General features: G+C 45.9%; 2 protein-coding genes across 4 annotated transcripts; one reads left to right on the top strand and one right to left on the bottom strand.

Annotated features, from left to right (window-relative positions):
• Positions 1 to 1,142: 1,142 nt before the first annotated feature.
• On the top strand, positions 1,143 to 11,545 carry LOC123123329 (DEAD-box ATP-dependent RNA helicase 37). Of its 2 annotated transcripts, XM_044543817.1 has the most exons (12): positions 1,143 to 1,505; positions 2,139 to 2,369; positions 2,520 to 3,007; positions 3,094 to 3,261; positions 4,465 to 4,492; positions 7,371 to 7,404; positions 7,445 to 8,226; positions 8,308 to 8,391; positions 9,129 to 9,371; positions 9,873 to 10,040; positions 10,501 to 10,614; positions 10,823 to 11,545. In XM_044543817.1, exons 1-12 carry the CDS (start codon positions 1,143 to 1,145, stop codon positions 11,315 to 11,317), a joined length of 3,198 nt encoding a protein of 1,065 aa, XP_044399752.1. In that variant the 3' UTR covers positions 11,318 to 11,545. The 2 variants fall into 2 exon arrangements, with proteins under 2 accessions (XP_044399752.1, XP_044399753.1); XM_044543818.1 differs by lacking the exons at positions 1,143 to 1,505; positions 2,139 to 2,369; positions 2,520 to 3,007; positions 3,094 to 3,261; positions 4,465 to 4,492 and adding an exon at positions 6,118 to 6,338 and having other exon boundaries at positions 7,371 to 8,226.
• Positions 11,546 to 13,485: 1,940 nt separating this feature from the next.
• LOC123123327 (squalene synthase 1) lies at positions 13,486 to 19,434 on the bottom strand. Of its 2 annotated transcripts, XM_044543816.1 has the most exons (14): positions 18,897 to 19,421; positions 18,740 to 18,782; positions 18,489 to 18,578; positions 18,295 to 18,370; positions 17,444 to 17,513; positions 16,818 to 16,961; positions 16,610 to 16,714; positions 16,216 to 16,362; positions 15,395 to 15,470; positions 14,647 to 14,735; positions 14,120 to 14,211; positions 14,006 to 14,048; positions 13,802 to 13,914; positions 13,486 to 13,717 (listed from the first exon to the last, which is right to left on the bottom strand). In XM_044543816.1, the coding sequence occupies exons 1-13, from the start codon at positions 19,077 to 19,079 to the stop codon at positions 13,858 to 13,860; spliced, it is 1,215 nt and encodes a 404-aa protein (XP_044399751.1). In that variant the 5' UTR covers positions 19,080 to 19,421; the 3' UTR covers positions 13,486 to 13,717; positions 13,802 to 13,857. The 2 variants fall into 2 exon arrangements, with proteins under 2 accessions (XP_044399751.1, XP_044399750.1); XM_044543815.1 differs by having other exon boundaries at positions 18,740 to 19,434.
• Between the last annotated feature and the right edge of the window lie 2,495 nt (positions 19,435 to 21,929).

The raw sequence follows: 21,929 nt of genomic DNA, 5'->3' as shown, positions 1-21,929 counted from the left end.
GTTCCTTGACAATAACCAACTTTTTGACCAAACTTTTTTCCTATTTAGAGAGAACATGGCCCACAACGATGAGGCCGGCGGTTCGGGCGGCAAGGCATTCTGGGAGCTGTCCTAGGAGATGGAGGAAGAACCTCACCGCTATGAGGACGCCGCAGAAGACACCGATCCTGACTACACAACCCCTAGTGGCGTCGGGGATGACACCACTGATGGTGCCGCCGAGGATGCCACCACTGATGATGGCAGCGCACGCACAGATGGCAGCCAACCGAAGAGGCAACGGAAGTACCGGCGCCCGAACGTGCTCGGCACTGTCAAGGAGGAATTTACTGAAGTGTCCTCCGAGGGGCATCCAACGACGCCCAAAGAATTAGTCAAGGGGTACTCGGTTCAGCTCGGGTGCATTCTCCGGAGCACCGTCTCGATCAACACCGAGAACCTAAGGCATAAGGACCGAGGGAATTTGCGCAACCTCCTCTTCACGAAGCTGCACGAACGATACAAGTTCCCCGCTGACTTTGCAAACACACGCCTCTCAGGGAATAAAGTGAACAGTGCCACCCTCACGAAGATGAGCATGGCCCTGTCTACTTGGAGAAGCGCGGTGAAGAGAATGATTGACAAAGGTGATAGTTATGAGAAGATCAAGGCGAAAAATCCTTCGATCAGCGAAGATGACTACAAGGAGTTCAAGATCAAGTGCGAGAGCAGCGCAACCGTGGAATCAAGTCAGTGGGGGGAAGATATGCGGGACATGAACTTAGGGGTCCACCAACTCGGTCCCGGCGGTTACAGAGTGGCGGAACCTATATGGGACAAGGAGGACGCGGAGCGTGCCGAGCAAGGCCTACCGCCCCGCTTCGAGAAATACCGTGACAAGCAGACCAGGAACTATGTCAGGGCCCGGTACAAGGTGGACCCGGTAACAAAGTAGCTTACCACGGATGCGAAGACCAAGGCGCTTGAGCGTGTTCTGGTAAGGAATACACCCCCGCGTAATTAGCTCCATATGGTTGCATTCTAATTAATGAAGCCAAATTTCTAAATGGTTCACATTCCTTCCGCAGGAGACTGAAAGCAGTAGCGCGGGGTCGTCTCAGAGCTCCCCTTGGGACATCACTCTAAATAGGGCATTGAACATAATGAAAAACAAGGATAAGTTCAGTAAGCCGTCGTCAGCTGGTCGTGTGGCCGGCAAAGGCTTGTCCACAAAATGGTCGTCACACCGTAACGCTGGTGGGCGAAAGGAGAGAAAGACCAGCTCGGAAAGCCAGTCGCGCAAGGTTCAAGAACTCAAGGCACAAGTGGCGCGGATTCCGGAGATTGTCCAAGAGCAAGTGCAACAACAACTGGGAACGACGCTCACCGCCATTGTGCCTACCTTGATTCAGGGGCTGCAGACGTGGATTGCGGGCGACCAACAAGGGCCGCCCCCGGTTCCCAGCTTCACGGCCAGCAACTCGCACAACGTGCAGGCGGTGCCATTGGTGTCTCCGGCGGAGGCGGTATTGGTGTCTCCGGCGCCGGCACGGGCATTGGAGCTTAATGCACCCGGGTGTACGCCGGCCGGCACCTCGGCAGCAAGCGGCCCCTCCATCAGTTGCACGCCCGCCGTTGGCGGTGCCTCGACATTAGCCGAGCTCGACGCCATCACGGTAACTAAGCCTCTCGGCCGATGACTTCATCTCCTTGCCTTTGACTAGGCATCCCTGACGCCCTACATGTTTTCGCAGGGCGCCGCCGACGTTCCATGCACTCTCCTACACTTCGTGGGCGGCGAGTTGATCGATGTCGCCAAGGGCAGAATCGTTCAACCGGGCAACCCCGTGTTCCACGGTAATCCGATGCCACCCACCGTGTATAGGGTTGAACTGGTTCGGGTGCTGCCAGGCTGCGACGAGTTGTTACCTCCGATTCGACCCGCTGGGGCCGACGAAGATGATGTGATGACCCTCAGCGCCTCCTTAAGCTGGCCCCTGCTTTGGCCGAAGAGCCAGATTCGTTTGGGGGCGGGGGACACCACCCCACAGACAACACCGCCAGTCGTGCCGACGCCAAGCCATGGCAAGACCGCCGCAACGCTACCGGACATGCCGGACATGCATATGGCACAGGATTCGGACATGCATATGGCACAGGATCCGGACGACGACGACGACGGTACATTTACCAACGTCGATAAGTACTTCAACGAACATGGGTACAGTGACGAATTCTTGGGGCCTCTTTCTCAAGAACCCAACCCGGCAAAAGACGACCGCGATCTAGCTGGTACCGCGGAGAAACCCAATTGCAACAGGCGTCGTCTGGCGTTCAGTTCTCAGGAGATGCCTCCAGCTGCCGCCTTCACCGAGCCTCAGATACCCGAGGTGCGAAATATTATCAGCCCCAACACACTCAAGAAGGCGGTCTCTGAGCAGAACTCGATCCCATTACAGCAGATGAAGAAGAAGGGACGGAAAAGAAAGAATAACAAGGGCGGTGCGAGCCAGCCGGCACCGAGTACGATCCGTGCTCAGGATGGGCCACCTTCACCTAAGGATATCTCGAGGAGGGTGCATGTGGCGGGTAGGGCGATGCTACCGACTAATCTGCTCAATGCTGCAACCGGTGCTATACGGAGTCTGCATGACAGTGTTCTTTCTGTGGAGAAGCGGCGTCTCTCCGAGAATGATGTGGCATACCCGATTTTTGTGGCCAAGGTGCCAGAGGGCAAGGGCTTTGTGGATAGCGCCAACGGGGGTATGATCGTCCTGCGGTTTGATGACATCTTCGCTATGTTTAACCTTCATCCGCTGCACTACACCTTCGTTCGGCTATTTTCGCTGAGTATGGAGATGCGAATCATTAGAGACAAGACCCCGGACATCGTGATAGTCGACCCCTTCTACATGCGTGCCAAGATCTTGGGCAGCGCTGGGGACCGGCAAGTCGCGAGTTCATACCTCGAAGGCGTCATTCCGGCAAACCCAGATAAGGATAACTTCCTCGTGCCTTACTTTCCCGAGTAAGTCATCCCCTCACCGCCTCGTAACATATGATTTCTTAGATTTCGATTGTTCTTTTTTTCCTAACATTTCGTGTTTTGTGCAGTGACACACATTGCACACTCATCCTCTTAAGCCCGAAATATTCCATGGCCACGTATTTCGACCCGGACCGTGAGTCGAATATAGACTACACAAATATCAAGAAAGTTCTTGATGATGCTCTCCTCGGCTACGCCAGATCTGGAGGCACCTTCAAGAGGCCAATTCGTAGGTACGGCAAGCACGTGTTCACCCACAATACGACGTTCCCCTGCGTCAAGTAGCCGCGTGGCGGTCAGAAGGATGCCTACTACGCCCTCCATCACATGCGGGCGATCGTACGGGACCATAATCACCTTCTGCTACCAAATAATCTCAAAGATTGGGCCACACGCTTGTCGGCAATCCAAGACGCGGACATCAGACAAGAATTCTTTCGCATCCAGTCGGAGTTTGCGGAAATCATCCATCAAGATGTCCTTCGTACCTCGGGGCAGTTCTACCTCAGATCTCAACCGTCCAACAGTGAGATAGAAACAACGCTACAAATGCAGGCTGACAACGCCCGCGATTTCATGACCATCACGAAAGACGGCGGCTTCATCCACGCTCCGGCCCCTGAGTCGAGTCAAAAGTAGTGATGCTATGTAGTTCTGAAATGTCGATTGGCTCATGTTGTAATATTAAACTTTAATGAACTTGTATGTCTCTTTGGTTTGGACAGTCGTTCAACTTATATGTAATCGATGCTATTTATTAGTAGGACCATGAATCGTGTTATTAATGTGTTGCTTTTCTCTTCCGATCATTTTGTTGCATACTTATATATTGCTTATGTATTGTCTGTGAATTGCTACTAACGTTTTGTTTGGCTAGTGCATATATAGAGATGCCGTCGTATGTCGTGTACAAGGGTAAGGTTCCCGGAGTCTACGACGACTGGGAAGAGTGTCGGAGACAGGTTCACCGTTTCAGCGGTAATAATTACAAAGGGTACACCACTAGGGCGGAGGCGGAAGCTAGATACGCGCGCTATCTAGCGGGAGAGAGGAGGGAGCGTTGGAGGAACCGGATGAAGACCAGTTTCATCGCAATGATGCTCATCGTGATGACCGCAGCTCTCTTCTATGTGATGATAGTTTAGATGATCGATATCGACTTGTAATGTGAAGACAAACTCGCTACTCGCGGTCTCGAGACTTATAATGTTCTAACTTTGTTCAGTATTTTAAATTCGGAGACTAATATGATGAATTGTACTCGGAGACTAATCTTTTATTGTATTCGATAAATCTGTTGTTTATATGTTGTGCTGTTTATATTCTGTGCAGTAATATGTTTTGTAACCTGTGCAAATATCAGAAAAGAAAAAAATCCCTAATATTCATACTAGTGGCGCACTGCAGTAAGCACATTAGTGGCGCATCATCTACAGGTGCGCCATTAGTAAGCCAGAGCATAAGGTAAATATGGCCCCCTGGGAGGCATACTAATGGCGCACCTTGTGACATACTAATGGCGCACTCCCTGATGCGTCATTAATATATGGTATACTAATGGCGCACCAGGGTGCGCCATTAGTATTAGTTACTAGTGGCGTGGTGCTAGTGGCGCACCTGTAGTGCGCCATTAGTAGCCAAAACAGGTGCGCCACTAGCAGGCCTTTTCCTAGTAGTGTTACCTTCTTCTGGCTCATGCGTAGATGGTATGCCGAGCGGACCGTAAAGATACCATTCTTGGTGTAGTTCCAGGCTTGGTAGTCTTGCACCCCGGTCCCCCAACGGGTATTTGAAGAATCTCTTGAGCTTCATCCGGGGCGAACATTTCCTGCACTTTCCGTTTGTCCCATGAGAAGCCATCGGCTTCGAGCAGATCCCCAACACGTGTAATGCCTGCGATGTAGCTTTGACCCAGTGGCTTGAGGCTACCGCTCCTTGGGAGCCAATTATCATGGTGGATCCAGACTCGTGACCCGTCGCCAATACGCCATATCAAGCCGTCAACAAGGAGGTCGCGGCCATGCAATATACTTCTGAAAGTGTATGATCCGCCGGCAGGGCACGTTGCATAATCGACCCATCAGGATAATACTGCGCCTTCAGAACTCGTCCACACAGCGAGCTCGACACTTGCAGCAAGCGCCAAGCTGCTTTGGCAAGCATTGCTTGGTTGAACGCTTCCGGATCCCTAAAGCCCAGCCCTCCTTCATGCTTTCGCGTACACATTTTGTCCCACCCAATCCAGTGCACCTTCTTATGACCATCTGTTTCACCCCACCAGAAGTTTGAAGCAATAGATGACAGGTTCCCGCACATTTTCTTCGTGAGTTGAAAACAGCTCATGGTAAAAGTTGGTGTGGATTGCAGTCCGGATTTGACTAAAACCTCCCTAGCCATTTTTAATAAACCTTGACCCTTCCATCCTGATACTTTGCCTTTAGCACTGTCCTTGACGTACTTAAACGTACCATCCTTAGCTCTCCCCACAACCGTGGGGAGACCTAAATATCGTTCACTCAAGGCCTCCTCCGTTATTCCAAGCACATTTTTGAGCTCGTTCTTTTCTTCATCCGGTGTGTCTTTACCAAAAAAAAATCGCTGATTTATCAAGGTTTACTTTCTGGCCCTAAGCAGCCTCATACTCATGCAATATGGAGCGCAGAGTCTCGAAATTTGCCCTAGACCCCTCCACAAAGACCACGCTATCATCAGCGAACAGAAGGTGGGTGACCGTTGGTCCACCACCACCTCCAAACTATATAACGATTTCGACTTTGTCCAAATCCACATAGAACCCAGCTTTTTTATTCCCTGGAAACTTCTTTCCCAAACCTTGCACGGAACCCCTTTCTCATCAACGCAAAAAAAGAAAAGGTCCATAGCCAAAAAAGAAGAAAAAAACACAAACACACGCGCACTGCGAAGTTGCAAAGTCGAGCGGTACACGTCTCGGGAGGGGAGGGGCCCATGACGCGGCCGGAGGGAGGAATCCAGCCCGGACGCCGCACCACACCACCGTCACCGAGAGAGAGGCCGCGTTGCGGGCCGGCCAAGTCAGAAAAGGGCAGGCTGGCAGATATTTTGGGGCGCCCTCACCTCCTACCCTAGCCAAGGCAAGCCAGGTGCGTGCACCCTTCCTCCACCCGCAGCTTTTCTTTGCTCCCTTCGGCTCCTCTCCCCCACCTTCCTCCCTTCAACCTTCGATCTCCTCTCCCCCCGATTCTCTAGGGTTTCTCCCGACACCCGCCCCCCGCAGCCCCCAACCCCGCCGACTCCGACCCGCTCCCTCCCTCCCGCTCGCTCGCCGCAGGTCAGCTCCCCGCTCCTCCCCTCCCCGATCTCCTCCTCCCCCCGCGCCGATCTGGGCGGCGCTTCCGCCCGATCCAGTCCCCCGCCGCTGCGGGTTCCCGTGGTTTTGTTCTCCCGTGGGAGCCTGTGTTAGGCTAACCGTCGCGGTACTGCTGCTTGTTGCCTTCCGAGGTTTTCTAGCTGTCGGCGAGTTTCCGGCGCCGCAGGGCCGCTAGATTCCTAGGGTTTTCGATTTTTTGCTTAACCGACGGTAGCGCTTCTCCTGGCCAAGGTTTAGCGCGACCCGCTGCTGCTGCCTAGTCCTGTACGCACTAGTGCGGCCGGTTTCCTTCTCGCAGTGGTTCGATCTAGAAGCTTAACGCGATTTTCCCCCTTGCATGCCGCGTTTTCTCTTTGTAGCGAGATTTCCGTGGCGATTTAGTGCGGTTGGTAAGCTCTGGGTGTCTTACTGCGTTGTTTTCGTCGACGCCGTTTTGTGTTTGGACGAGATCTACTGCTTATTATGTTAGCCTGTTTCGTCCCCGTCAGTAGATCTACTGTATGACTGTGCCGTCTGTCTACAGGTTTTGTTTTGATTCTGATACGTATTATGTTGGTCTGCTGCCAGGTAGGGATAAGTACTAGACTTGCAGATTACATTAAGAGGCTTTGTACTTAGGTTTTTGTTGGTATTTTGCAGTGTGCATGAGCAAAATCTATGTAGCTTGTCTTGCACACGACCAACCTAATCGGACAACACATGTTAGTGCAGATTCTATGGTATCTTCTGGGTTTGAAACTTAATATTCCAATATTTATATATCATGGATTTGACCTGGACCTGCATTACACATGTATTGATACAATCATAGTTTATCTGATAGAAAAATCTGTTCATGTTATCTTTACCCGCTGCTCTTACCAAAGCAGACCCACGTAGGCGAAGAAATCTAACTAGAAGCCGTTCTTTTTGTTCAGATTCTGTATTTATTACTGCTTGACATATTGTCGTGATTTACTTTTTGTACTGAATAGCTGTTTCTGATATTCACAGGTTTTAGCGATCAGCCGTAGCTCTTTCATCAAAGGTTTTGTGCAAAATTATGCGATCTTCATGGGCTGATTCAGTTGCGAACGCCGAGGAATCGGCGCCCGCGACTGGTGCTGCTCCCGCCCCTGTTGCCAATCACCAGAACTCGCGTCCCACTCACAGCTCTTACGTCCCTCCTCACCTCCGTGGCGGTGGCCGCTCACCAGAGAATCAAGTGCCAGCTGCTGCTCCAACACCAGCTGGCGCATACCCCTCAGGTGCTGTGCAGCCTTCTGGTGGGTACGCAGCTGCTGTTGGTGGTACTCGCTGGGCTGCCCCTCCTGGTGCTCCTAGCGCTGGCGTAGGCGTTGTCCGCCAGGGTGGTGGTGGACGTGGTGCTGTTGGTGGCGGTGGTGGCGGCTGGAACTCCCGCCCTGGTGGGTGGGGGGACCGCAGGGACCGTGAACCAAACCCTTTTGGCGATAGTGAGCCGGCGGCTGTGGATGTTGACTTTGAGAGTCAGCAGAACACGGGCATCAATTTTGACGCCTATGAGGACATTCCTGTGGAGACAAGTGGCCACGATGTGCCTCCAGCAGTCAACACGTTTGCAGAGATTGACTTGGGTGATGCACTGAATGAGAATATTCGGAGGTGCAAGTATGTGAGGCCCACACCTGTGCAGCGGCATGCCATTCCGATTGTCATTGGAGGCAGGGATCTGATGGCCTGCGCTCAGACTGGGTCTGGGAAGACAGCTGCTTTTTGTTTCCCGATCATCAGTGGGATCCTAAAGTCAAGGCCACCACAGAGGCCAAGAGCTAGGACTGCATTTCCTCTTGCTCTGATATTATCTCCTACCCGCGAGCTATCAGTCCAAGTAAGTGACTGCTTTGGTTTTATTTTGGGTGCCATTGTTTATTTTGTTCTTGTTTCTTATATGATATTTTTTGTTTCTCAGATTCATGAAGAAGCAAAGAAATTTGCATACCAGACTGGTGTTAAGGCTTGTGTTGCATATGGTGGAGCACCAATTCATCAGCAGGTATTTCTTTTTTGATTTATAGTTTATTTTCACGATAACCAAATTAACACACAGTATTGTAAACAAATTAACAAGTGATCTTTGTTGGTACTCTGTCCATGGTTTTTGAGTCGCTGATTAGTCGCTGTATAGTCCCGACTAATCGCCAAGTCGTTTTCCAAAAATCAGGGCGACTCGCGACTATACAGCGACTTATGGTGACTATACAGCGACTTTCGTCGACTATACGCAGAGCCGCAGGGCTCACGGCGACTCGCCAAGTCGCGACTCAAAAACCTTGACTCTGTCACTCTGCCCATTCTATGCAGAATTGTCTAGCACGACACTTGCAATGTACATTGTGCTAGAAGATTAGAACTGTACCATAACTGACTCAGTAGTTTACGACAGTTATAACATGGCATGGAGGTTTAAAGTATGCAGGTTGTGAGAATGGTTATGTATCCAGCATGTTGTCAAGTAGTGAAATAGTGATACATTGTGAAGGGAACAAAGATCCTTGCATTTTTGTTTTTAGCTGTAGTATGTACACTAATCTTAGTAAGATATCTCATGACTTAAACAGCCATCGGAGCAAACCCGTCTTCGTTCAGCAATTGAATCAACTTAAAACATCTAACCCAGTTGCCTGCTTTAATGGCCACGAATTACTGGATGTGTGTTGCCATATCTTTTTTGTGTTTCAATAACAAGCCTTGTAAATGACTGCTATTAAGCATTTGTTTGTTCTATTGTAGTTGAGAGAACTGGAAAGAGGTGTTGATATACTAGTGGCAACTCCTGGTCGTTTGATGGATCTGCTGGAGAGAGCTAGAGTATCACTGCAAATGGTGAATTACTTGGCTCTTGATGAAGCTGACCGGATGCTCGATATGGGGTTTGAGCCACAGATACGCAAGATTGTTGAGCAGATGGACATGCCCCCTCGTGGTGTGAGACAGACCATGCTGTTCAGTGCTACTTTTCCAAAGGAGATACAAGTATGGTTCTCTTTGACCCCCTGCTCTAAATTATGTTCTTATATGCCCCAAGTGCTTTGTTAATGTTGTGTTATCACTTATCAGTTGGACACCTAGCTGAGGTAGTGGGGAGTTCATATGCATCATCCTTTTCCTTTCAACATGGGCATCAATATTGCTGTTTTTTCTTACGAATTACTGTTTTCAAGTTGCAAATTTACTTATTGCCATTGTTAATTAGACCTCTAATAAACGAAAACAAGATTATGTATTATTCTATTTTGCTGTAAATTGTTGGCCAGAAAATTGCATGCATGAATATTTGTCTAATTGTTTTGCATTTGAAGTTGAATAGCGCAGTTATTAGCTTTGCACCGTCATTTCTTGTTTTTTGATGTGGGAAATCGATATTGTGAGAATGCATATGTGCATTCGTTCAATTTTCTACTTCTACATGGCAGGGAAAATGTTTTTTTTTGTTGTCTACTGTTTTGTTTTCTCATTAATGTTCCTTTTCTGCAGCGCCTGGCATCAGATTTCCTTGCAGACTACATCTTCCTTGCTGTTGGAAGAGTTGGCTCAAGTACTGATTTGATTGCACAAAGGGTAGAGTTTGTCCTTGAAGCGGATAAAAGAAGTTACCTCATGGACCTTATTCATGCGCAGAAGGCTAATGATGTTCCTGGAAAGGTGCTATTCGTCAACTGTTTTTTTTTTATTTACATTGTTTTGATTCTATTAGTTCATGGACTTCTCACTAGATTAGTGTTCCGTTTACCATTGCGAACCATTCTGGTAATCTGGTTAATTTGCTTGGGAGCATGGCCAGCATTTTTTTTCTTATTATTTCCTTTTTGAGACATGATATATGAATGTGCGAGGGCAAATGGATGACATAATTTACCTGATTAACCAAACAGATGTTAGAATTGCAAATTTCTTCACAGCAGCTTTAAAAATTGGGAGAGCATAACAGGGTGATTGCAAGCTAAGTAAACCACAAGTTTTCTAAACAGCGTTTTTAGTTGGTTAGTCTAGTTTGACAACTGCATTTTCAACAAGGACAACCAGGATGATTTAACGCACCATGCAATTCTTAATGGCGCCATTAAATTCTTAACGACTCATCAACCTCTGTTCTCTTGTGCAGAATTCTCTTACTTTGGTCTTTGTGGAGACAAAGAGAGGTGCTGATGCTCTGGAGAACTGGCTGTATACAAATGGGTTCCCTGCAACAAGTATTCATGGAGATCGTACACAACAGGTATGTCAGCTGTGTGTACCTTTACATTATATATGGAATTCCCTTGGTTTCTGGAATCTCATATCTATCTTGAACATCCAATTGATGGTGGATCCCTTTTTAATTAAAACATTGAATTGTCACCACCATCTGAATATCCGAATGCTTTTTCTGTCGTCCTTTTGCAAGGCTAACACATTTTTCCTTGTGCTTGTTTGGTCTTGTTCAGGAAAGGGAGTATGCGCTGAGATCCTTCAAGAGTGGAGCAACTCCCATCCTGGTTGCAACTGACGTTGCTGCTCGTGGGCTTGACATACCAGATGTCGCCCACGTCATCAATTTTGATCTGCCAAATGACATAGATGACTATGTTCACCGCATTGGGAGAACTGGTAGAGCTGGGAAGTCTGGTCTGGCAACTGCATTTTTCAATGAGGGCAACATGTCACTGGCCAGGCCATTGTGTGAACTGATGCAGGAAGCCAATCAGGAGGTTCCTCAGTGGCTGGAGCGCTATTCTGCCCGTTCCTCGTTTGGAGGCGGCGGAGGAGGCAGAAACCGCAGGTCAGGAGGCGGCGGCGGTGCTCGATTTGGTGGACGTGACTTCCGTCGCGACACGAGGGGCGGCGGCGGTGGAGGAGGTGGTGGCTATGGCGGCGGTGGCGGTGGCGGTTACGGTGGTGGTGGAGGTTATGGTGGAGGCGCTTCTAGCTCGTGGGACTGATGGGTTCACCTGGTAATGGTGAGAATTGAATGAAAGTGATGGATGGATGGTATTCTATTGACTTAGCTGAAAACAGATATTGGGGTTTGTAGTCACCGTGGTGTGGGTATGGTGCCCTTGCCCCCATTTACCTTATTTTGTGCCTGGTTGTTGTCACCGCACTTGTGTTTCCCCTGTACTGGTTATTTTCTGACTGGCATCAAAGTCCGGGTGGGCTAATTTCCTGTTGCTGCTGCTGTAGTTTTTGGATGATGTTTACTGTTGGGTGGGTTGGTCTGTGGTCATTGTTGCGCTTCTGCTTCTTCATTAGCAATAGTGATTGGATCCTTTTCTGCTCAACTGTTTAATCGCTTGCCTGCGTCATGGAATGCCGAGATTGCTTGCCTTGTGGAATTCAGGATGGCTTCTTTGGGTTCGAAAATTTTACTCCCTTGGCTTGAAAATACTGTGACACACAATTGCATTTCACAAATAAAATTGTTTGATTCATATTTGTGGTTGTGATTATAGCCTGACTGCATGTATGGGTACTCGCTATATATTTCTGGAATATCAACGTACAGTCACTATTATAGCTTGCCTTGTTGGTCAGTTGTGTGTATTGTTCCAATTTTCATGCAATTCTAGAACATGTTGCGACATCTATGTTAACATTCCAATCCTGCTTTAGGCATTCTTGAACAAACTGTTTGCCAATGCATCTGCTGGTATTGCTGGATCACTTTCGTGAGAAGCTGCCCCCGAACGCCCGAGACTCGTGATGCTAAATCCCATTGCCACTTAGTTTGCACAATATCCGTTGAAGCTCCTAATTTGCGTATTCTGACGGTGAGATTAGGAGTCTAGTATATGAAAAAATATGAAAATTCTAATGCAATGTAGGAGTGCAAAGAGGATCGCTTCCAACGGATTGTCATACCCTCATGGATCACAGCTACGAGTTCTTATCAAGGTGTTAGCAGAAACAAACTTGACGCCCTTCACATTCTGGTTGTTTGGGAGATTTGGAGGGCACGAAACGATACGAGGGTCTTCGACAGCATGGTCTTTATGTGAGCTTTGTTTCATTTGGTGTCTTCCTTTTTGTTAAAGAGCGTCATGTTCTTCAGAGTTTTGTTACGAGCCCTCCCAACATGCACATGTACAGGGGCTTGCCCCTTGGGTCAGCCCATGGACTTGGCCCGTCCGCGACCCCCCCTGTAGCTAAGGCCTTTTTTTGTTCATAGGATAGGATTATCATAGAAATAGGAAACTTGTAGGAAATGAGATGACATGTATCTCAAATTCTATGAGTAGGATTAGAAAAAGATATGTCATTTGGTTCACATCATAGAAATTTTTTCATTGAGTCTAGGCTCATGTTTATTTTTCTGTGGAATGTGGAGGATAGGAATCCATTTTCTGTGAACCAAAGAACTTTAAATTCAAAATTCCTACAAGAATCCTATCCTATAGAATTCCTATGAAATTCCTCCAAACTAAATTAAGCCTAAAAGTATGAAGGAGCAGACAAGGAGCAGAGTATCCAGTGGATTACGGCTTTACTGGCTTTCTCCTATTTTCCTCCTTCCCCCGCTAAGTTGCCTGTTCTTCGATCCATTCTGTGATTCCCTTGTAATCGCCACTGCAAACTGCTACCTAGAGAGAGATTGATCTATACCAGCTAGCTACTATCACCTCTCTTACAAGTTCAGAGTGTGCTTTCTACCTACGTTTTGGTTGCTGTTGGTTGTATGTATTCCCTCCGGGTTTTTTTACTCCACATTAAGATTTGCCTTGAGTCAAAATTCATAAAGTACAAACAAGTTTACATTAAACATATCAACATCTACAACACTAAAGATATACATTAATTAATTCCTTGATGCATCTAACAATATTGATTTGATATTGTTTCATATAATCTTGCTCAAATTTTACAAAGTTTGTCTTAAGACAAGACTTACATGGAGTAAAAAGATACGAAGTTTGACCTGAGACCAAACTTATATGCAAAGTAAAAAAAAAGTAAGGAGTTTGACATAAGATCGTTTTCCTGACATTCTACTGGTGTTCCCCGCTGCTTGTATTGAAAAAAAAGAGAGCCCAACCACAAGCCTGTTGGACAATTTATAATCGAGTTGCACAGGTGGCATGGCAAAACGATATGCATCACACACATTCACAAATAAACAAAATGTAGCATCATTGACAACCAAGACGCCACGCCAAATTCATGGGATACATGTCACTAAGGAAGTCTCTCCTAGATTCAAACAAATTACAAGCTGGAACAACATATGAGACGACACAAATAAGGAACAAAATAATTAGCATGCATGGCACCAGCAGGGTACATAGCACAATACTACATGCAAACCAGCCATATCCATCTGCAGTCAGGAGGTACACGTGCAAAACCTACACAAACGCAGTTCCCAATCAGCATTGTTAAGTGCAAACGAAATATCATCGAGCTGTTACTGGAAACAGATCAAAACGTACCATATAGGTAGGCGAGGCGGTGCCACTACGAACATAAGAGGACCATCTTGACAGGATCACTTGCCATACAGTACACCCAAGATAATAGCCACCAGAAGAAGCGCGATCATGATCTGGGGATGACAGATAAAGTGGCTTCAGAAAATTATACAGCAGTGAACTTGCAGGGTTTCTCAGCTTATATATATCTATATCATTACTCACCAGCATAGGCATTCTGTACATTGATTTCTCCAGATCGTAACCCCTGTAGAACCAGACAATCAGTGAGGATGAAGATATCAGCAGTAAGGTACAACTCTAAATCATGCAACAAACCTTCGCTTCAGCAGGCCGGATGACTTGCAAGTTTTCTTTATTGCATCCACACGCCTCCGTGTCAGCGCAGCATTTGGGTCGTTATCATCAATCTGGGCATGGCGACCAAACATATTATGGATAAAATCACAGCTAGAGAACAACTGAGCTAACCATCAAAGGCCATCACTAACAGCAACATGGGTGAGGGACAGTAAGGAGTTTTCCCTAAACTTTGACGTTTGGAGCAAAACTATCAGATGGTCAAAAAGGAAAATGTCAAGTTTATACAAACAGATATGAAGTTAAGAGCTTAGCACGCCATCATCTTGAAGCAAAGCTACCCACTTATGGATTTCTGAGCTCAAAAGCAAGCCATTCTAAGCTGCGATCCCTAAATCTACAGGACTGCCTTAGCCAAAACAATGAAAACATTATCCAACAAGTATATCTATTTTTTGTGTAACAGGACAAAATATCTGAATGTTCAATTATATGTATGCTAGACTAGACTCCATTTTTCTTTGCATCCATACTCCAGAGCATACCTTCGACTCTAGCAATGAAGAGAACTCGTAGAAAGCAGAATAGACATCTGATATCGATTTTGTCTCATCAATTATCCGTGCAGTGAGCCCTGAGAGATAGGGAGTACATGTTAGGTTGCGCTCAGGTCAGAAGCAATAGAAAGTTACACGTGACTGAAATATGCAAATTATTCAATAGACCAAATAAAGGTAGCCGTTGGTTAAAAGAATAATAACAGTTTTGGCAGAAAGAGCACAACAAGAAAAACAAACTATAGTTTGCTTCTTCTTATCTGATTACGGAAACTGAGGTTCTTCTACTCAAATGTTAACCCATCTGTCCAAGAAGAACGCACAACCGCGAGTCACTTTGAAAGGTTCACATCTTTGTTGATCACCCCCCACCCACCCACCCACACCCACACATAATAAGAATGGTCATAATTTAACTACTAAATCATAATGCCTAAGGTGGATCCTATGATACTTTGGGAAATAATATAAAATTAGCAAACTACAAATTAAACTAAAAGGCAGCAATTGTATTTTCTGATGCCAAGGAACATCGAAGCACTCCATGATGTGATTTGTCGTGTTGATTCCTAATCATACAACAACCATACACACAAATGTGATATGAAGAAGTAGAGTACTGCATAATTTATCCACATTAAATTCCTAAACATTGTGTAAAGAGGTGATCGAATGGGTATTTTCTGGTAAATTGCAGGCTAGTACAGCTTGTCAACTTGAACTAAATATGTCTTACCACGCCTCATCTTAACAACTCCTCTAAAGACTTTCACATTATTGTAGCAAATAGCACAGGTCCCAATTGCCATTATCTGAAAAGACAAACAGTTGAAAATAATGTGGTAAATAAAGTTGTTTCACGAATAGATGGAAGACCCATACTTCAACAAAAAAAGGCAAGTCAAATCATAACACCCCACCACTGTATAACTAGGGTCTAGGAATGCTATTGAACTTTGATGAAGATGGTAAAAACAAGAGCAAAATATCAAATATCTCCAATTCAATACTTAGAAGGCCAATCAGCCATGACACACAATGAAAGATACTAACATTGCAAAATAGCTAGTGTTTTGTAACAGAAGGTTTATGTTATTATTGCTGAAAACTAGCTTGAGTAGCAACTACTTCCACTAGCAAGGGTACAAATGTTGAGTATGTATACAAAAAAGGAAGCAGAACAGGTCTGAAAGAAAATTGTGTGCTGGTATAGATCAATCCTTAAGTTACAACCTTGTGCCCATGGATAAAACTTATCATTACTGATTGCCACAAAATGTAATACGTCAATTACAAACATGGTATGCATGCCTATCTTTAATCCCTGGCACCTACCAACACCAATTACATCCAGGAATCGAAATAATAAAGACTCAATTATCATAAGTCATGGCTAGTGCCATAAATCTATTCTGAGCTATGAGCAAGTTTCGGTTATGTACCACTAGATTGTTAGGCAGTGTTTTGCAAAGACATTATTTAGTCCTGATAGATAGTGAAACTCTAACAGGACATTTTAACTGAAGACTGTAACAGGAGAAACTAGCACTAGTGTACCTGAGGTATTGCACAAAATCGAAAATTGGAATTGTCCTTCAATGCTGACATGTATTGAAGGCAATCTTGGGCATGGATCAAAGCATTGGTTACCATATCATTCAAGCACTGCACGGCCTTTTCTGAATTTTCCTCATATTTTAAATCCTGATTTATATCCCAAAACAAAAAAGCATTATTGTGGAGCAGAAAATTGCGGATGCTACTTCAACAAAAAAAAATGTGATAAAGGGATGAGTAGACTTTTTAACAAAGGTAAAAGGATTGGATTGGACATTTAGATTTCATTATTGACTGTTCAATCAAATATTTTAATTACTGTCAAGCACCAGAGTTTTGCATTAAATTTACAATATGATTCATATGCAATTCCCTTCTTGATGGGTTGATGTACCTCAAGTTTATCAACATATTTACTCCATATTTCCCGAGGCCAGAACATACGGCACCTTGGTATCTCATTTATGTCCTCCAAATAATCCCTTATTATATTGGTTTTCTGCAGGTGGAAGTCCAAACATTAGTTAGAGTTAAATGTAAAAAAAAAATTCTTATTTTATCATGATAGTTCAAGTACAGAAATTTGATTGAACTAAACCTACCTGTAGAAACAAACCCATTGAATTTGAAAGATGATCCGGAGCCAGATCTTCTGTGCCAGTAGCATGAAAGAGCCTAGAAAGTCCATAGCCTACTAGCCCTGCTACATAGTGGCAGTACTCATCATAGTCATCAATGGTTTCAACCTACAAAATAAAGTTGTTACAAATTAATTCAAACAAATAACAGTATCAAACTTAATTAATAAATTAATAAGCAGAAGCAAGTTAAACATGTATCACTTCTATTCACCGATCTCAACACCCAAAGAAAATATGATATCAAATAGCTATTTAGTCATAATGTCCAGATCGAGATAATCATGTGGCATATTTTCTGTTGACCACAAGTCACCAAGGGAAAGTTTGGCTGTATCAAAGTTCTTGTGGTACATCAGAAAGTCATGGCAAAGTGTTTGTCATTATTAATGTGACAGCTACATTTATCTATGCCACAATGCTCCCAATCATCTTCCTTATGTAGAGTAACCAAACATTAACAGATTGCTATGACAACCAATAATAGAAATTTGATAGAGTGACCAAACATTACATAAAGGAAAGCACTGATGAACTTGACTGCAAGAAAAAAAAAGCTTGAATATATTGGGTGATCTAGATTAACAGACCTCCGTGCATATAAATTTAGCCATTCCTTCTCCCATTCGCCTAGTGATTTCTTCAATAGCCTTTTGGTATCTGAAAACAAAAGAATGATAATTATATTCTGCAAGTTTCAAAAGAACTTACTTGCACTTAATGGACAAGCTGTGTCTGATGAAAAAACAAACGCGGAAAAGAAAGCTTCATTTGCAACATGTAAGTACTACTACGATGACTTTAATAGCCTGGTTCTGAAAACGGACAGTAAATATGTAACATTTGCTTTCTTGCATATAAACATCTGCTAGATGGCAAAACGTGTCTAGTGTACTAAAATGTTTTCTCAAAATACATGGCTTCACAAATTGAAGTGCCACTGCACAAATGGCATGCAGATAATAAAACATGAGAGGGTACGTCATTTATACCACCTGGAAGAAATACTCAACATAAAACAAGCAAAAGTTGGCATAAGCTCTAGTGGTTATGATTCTGAGAACAATAAATAAAACCTTCAGAATATACAAGTACATCCGACTATTCAGTTGTTTGTAATCTCTTTCTTTGTCTGGTTGTACTGTAAGTGTAACTATGAGCATTTTACTCTCTTTTTTTACTTCACCCTTACAAATCTGACTGACATGACAATTTCACTAATAATAGCCAATAAAAGCTCCATATTTAGAGAAGTCTTGCGTTTATACTTTTATAAAAGTGTATCAGTGCTGACTAAATGATTGATGTGTCCCCCAAGGACTTTGACAAAACAACAATTCGTACGAAGGCACAAGTTCCCAACCGCATACTGGGAACTACTAGGAAAGTAGTAGAGAAAATGATGAGAAGCGCTGTGAAGCTGAGGAACAGGAATTATTACCCTTCGCCTAGCTCCAAGAAAGCCGTGGAGACTTGTCTAAAATTATCCATGAGCACTCTGTAGTCGTTTGCTCCACCTGAAGGCCACAGTACATACATGGTTAGATCAACAAGAAGAAGAGCACAATTGAGTTGAGCACAAGGACAGCTTGTTCTTAAAGAAAGAGAGAGAGAGAGAGAGAGATCCGATCATACATGAAAAGAGCCAGTCCGGGTTGTAGATGTGGCGGTAGAAGTCCCGAAGGATGGGCAGCTTGACCTCGTTAGGGATGGCGGTGTCGTCCTCTGCACTTAGACTAATCACAGTGAGTAAACAGTGGTACCAAAAAGGAAAGCAGTGATGAACTTGACCGCAACAAAAAAGGGGAAACAACTCAGAATTTGTACCAAACGCGGCAAAACGAATTCAAACAAACGCAGTGAGCAGCCGGAGTAAGGGTACTGACCGACGGTGTCCAGGGCCCGGAGCACGAGGTAGAAGACGCACACCTGCAGGGTCAGAACCAGAGCAACATCAGCGGCCGTAAATGTTTCAGAGATTTCAGGGATTCGGATCGGAGGGGATCCGGAGGGGAAGGGGAAGGGGGAAGGGGGCGTGCTTACGGCATTGCGGAGGTCTGGTCCGAGCTGCTGGATGACGAGCGCGAAGCTGCGGGAGACCCGCTGGAGCATGTCGTAGGCGAAGGCCCAGTGGTCCTGGGGGGGGATCTGGCGCCTGATCCGCCCCGCCGCCAGCTTGAGCCTGAGCAGCGCCGGCACCTCCTCCGGCCGCGACAGCACCCCCATCGCCGCCGCACGAGCCGAAATCACAAATCAAATCAAATCTCCACTCCCTCCTCCTTCGCTCACCGCAGCCGGACGGATCCTGTGGGCCGCCGGGGGTGGGACGAGACGAGTAGGGACGCGGTGATGCCAAGGCGCTGAGTGGCGTGGCGTGCGTGGGTGCGGTTGTCGCCGCCGGCCGGGATGGCCGGTCCTCTATTTATCCCTCGGCCCGCTAACCCCCAGCTCCTCCGTCCGGTGGTGAGGTGAGGTGACTTGCTCGCACACGGCTGGCGTGGCGCGGAGGAGGGGAGGGTGGGCCCGCGGCGTCAGTAGCCGGGCCGGTGGCGGATCTGGCCCGGTGGAGGCGCCGGCGACGCCCACGTGGTGACAGGGCCCACTGGAAGTAACTCTACTACTACTGGTAGCGCTGGCCGGACCTGGATGGATCGGGAGCTCGATCGGGATGCGTCCACTTGGAGCGATCGCGTCGGGTTCGTCCAGCCCGCTGATCGTATCCGGTCAGCGTCCAGTGTACGCCGACGGGTCTGTCTACACGGCTGGGTGCGGTCCGTCGACCAATGTACGCCACGGAGATACTACCTGCCAACCTGCCAACCAGTTCGGTCGTTGCTTGGAATTGGACGGCTGGAGGAAGCAACGACCAGGGGACGGACGGACGGATGGATGCACGGCCGTCGATTCGCCTTGATTCCTTCCCCCTTGCGGTCGCCATGTTCGCGTGTTTGACCTCCTATAACAAAATCTTTGCTTCGCCTTAATTAGCTTGCCAGGATAATCTTTTCTTAGGGGAGGATGATAATCCTTTTTTAGCAGTCGGTGCTAGGATAATCTTCCGCTTGAGTACGGCGTGACGTTTCCGCGTTGCGGCGTTGGACCGACCCAAGAGAAACACCCAAGCCGAATCATCTGTGTAAATTCACGTGGCTTCAGAGGTTTTGCAGAGAAAACGTGTGATTCGGACAGGGCCAAAGTGATTTCGACAACTTTGAACCAGGACAAACTTATCCCGCAAAAAGGAAATACATAACGAACTTGCATTGCTCACAAGCTCATGGATTAAATTGTTTGTTTCATGACTAAAAGTGTCTTGAAACAAGTCTAGATGTCTGCCACGTCGAACTCCAGCAGACCGAACCCACCAAAAAAAACCTCTCCACGTTCGCTCCAAAACCCTCCCTCATTCACTCTGGCTGACCGGCCTCCCGCCTACCTGCATCCACAGCGACTCGGCGAGGCGCAGCTCATCGATTAATGTACGCCACGAATACCTCATACCTCCCAACCTACAACCAGTTCGTTGCTTGGACGGCTAGAAGAAGCGACCCGTCCGACCAAGCGACGGATGGATGGATGGATGAACCATCATCGATTCGCCTTGATTTTTTTTTCTTGGCCAAGATTAGCTTGCAGGAAGTACTAAAAAGATTAACTTCGCTGGGATGATCTTCCCCTTGCGTGGGTCGCCATGTTTGCGTGTTTGACCTTCTATAAAAGAATCCGATTTGCTTAATTAGCTTGCTATAAGATAATCTTTTTTAGGGCAGGATATTTTTGTTTTTGGGTTGTTGTTAGGATAATCGCCTGCTTGCTTACACCGCCATGTTTGAGCCGCCGACCCAAGAGGAACACCCAAACGGCCCAATCTGTGTAAATTCTTGTGCCTTCAGAGGTTTTGCGGAGAAAAGGCCAAACTGGTATCGACGACGAACTTGCATTCCTCACAAGCTCATGGATTAAAATGTTTCGTAACTAAAAAGTGTCCTGAAACAATTTTCACTTAGATTTTTCAGTGGTTTTTTCAAGGGAAGAAAGTGCTCTCACCGGAATCTCATCACACCCAAAAGGTGATTGTCGTATCAATGAATTTGATGCTCGAAATTGCAAACAACCGAACTTTGCAGGTAGGAATCAAAGGAGCTCGACCTTTTGTAGCGCGTGCATGCTTCATTTCATGAGCAAAAGAATTTTGTGCCCTAGGGCATGCACGTCATCCATGAACGCGATGTGAACTCAATGTCGCATCAATGGTACTTCATCTGCAACTCTGTCATGAAGTTTTGCGGTGCGATTCACCGAGTGGAGACAATGTGGTCATTGGGCTCGTCAACCATCGAGATCGAAAGTACTGATTCTTCTTGCTCTACATATTTGTTCATTCATTCATTCACTCAATGTTGCTCTAATGTTGTATAGTCTGCATGCACTGTTGTGATGTATTATAGGACCGAGGGCATGTCATTCATGCACATACATTTTGTATGAAGCTCAAGGGGCACCATGTGTGGGACAGCATATGCCGATTCTAACTCTAGTATCAATGAATTTGGAATCGATGACTTCAAAAAACTTGTTGACCATCCGGTTATCTCAGATGTAATATTTACATTTAACTATTGCCGTACTAGGAATATTTAGATGTTATCTATATATCTAATACACTATGCTCCTTGATTTTTAAGGCCTTACATTTAGTTGAGGTCTCCAATTTAAAATTGGGTCATCGATTTTGACCGGGTCAATGATTTAAGGTGCTCTCTCTTCAATTTGTTTATCATCTAATACACTACGTTCCTAACTTTAGAGCCCTCCCATTCAATTGAGGTGTCAAATTGATGTCTCCAATTTTGAATTGGGTCACCGATTTTGACTGGGTCAACGATTTATGGGGCTCTCTCTTCAATTCTTTTATCATCTCTGCTCCCTAATTTTGAAGCTCTCCCATTCAATTTAGGTGTTCAATTTGAATTTGGTTCTCGATTTTGACCGGGTCAACAATTTCTTCGGGTGCTCTCTCATTCAGTGGAGGTATTCAATTTTGGATTTGATTCATGATTTTGACTGGGTAAACAA

The sequence above is a fragment of the Triticum aestivum genome, chromosome 5D (genome assembly GCF_018294505.1).
Source record: "Triticum aestivum cultivar Chinese Spring chromosome 5D, IWGSC CS RefSeq v2.1, whole genome shotgun sequence".
Classification (NCBI taxonomy): domain Eukaryota; kingdom Viridiplantae; phylum Streptophyta; class Magnoliopsida; order Poales; family Poaceae; genus Triticum; species Triticum aestivum.
This window is presented reverse-complemented; position numbering and strand designations above follow the sequence as displayed.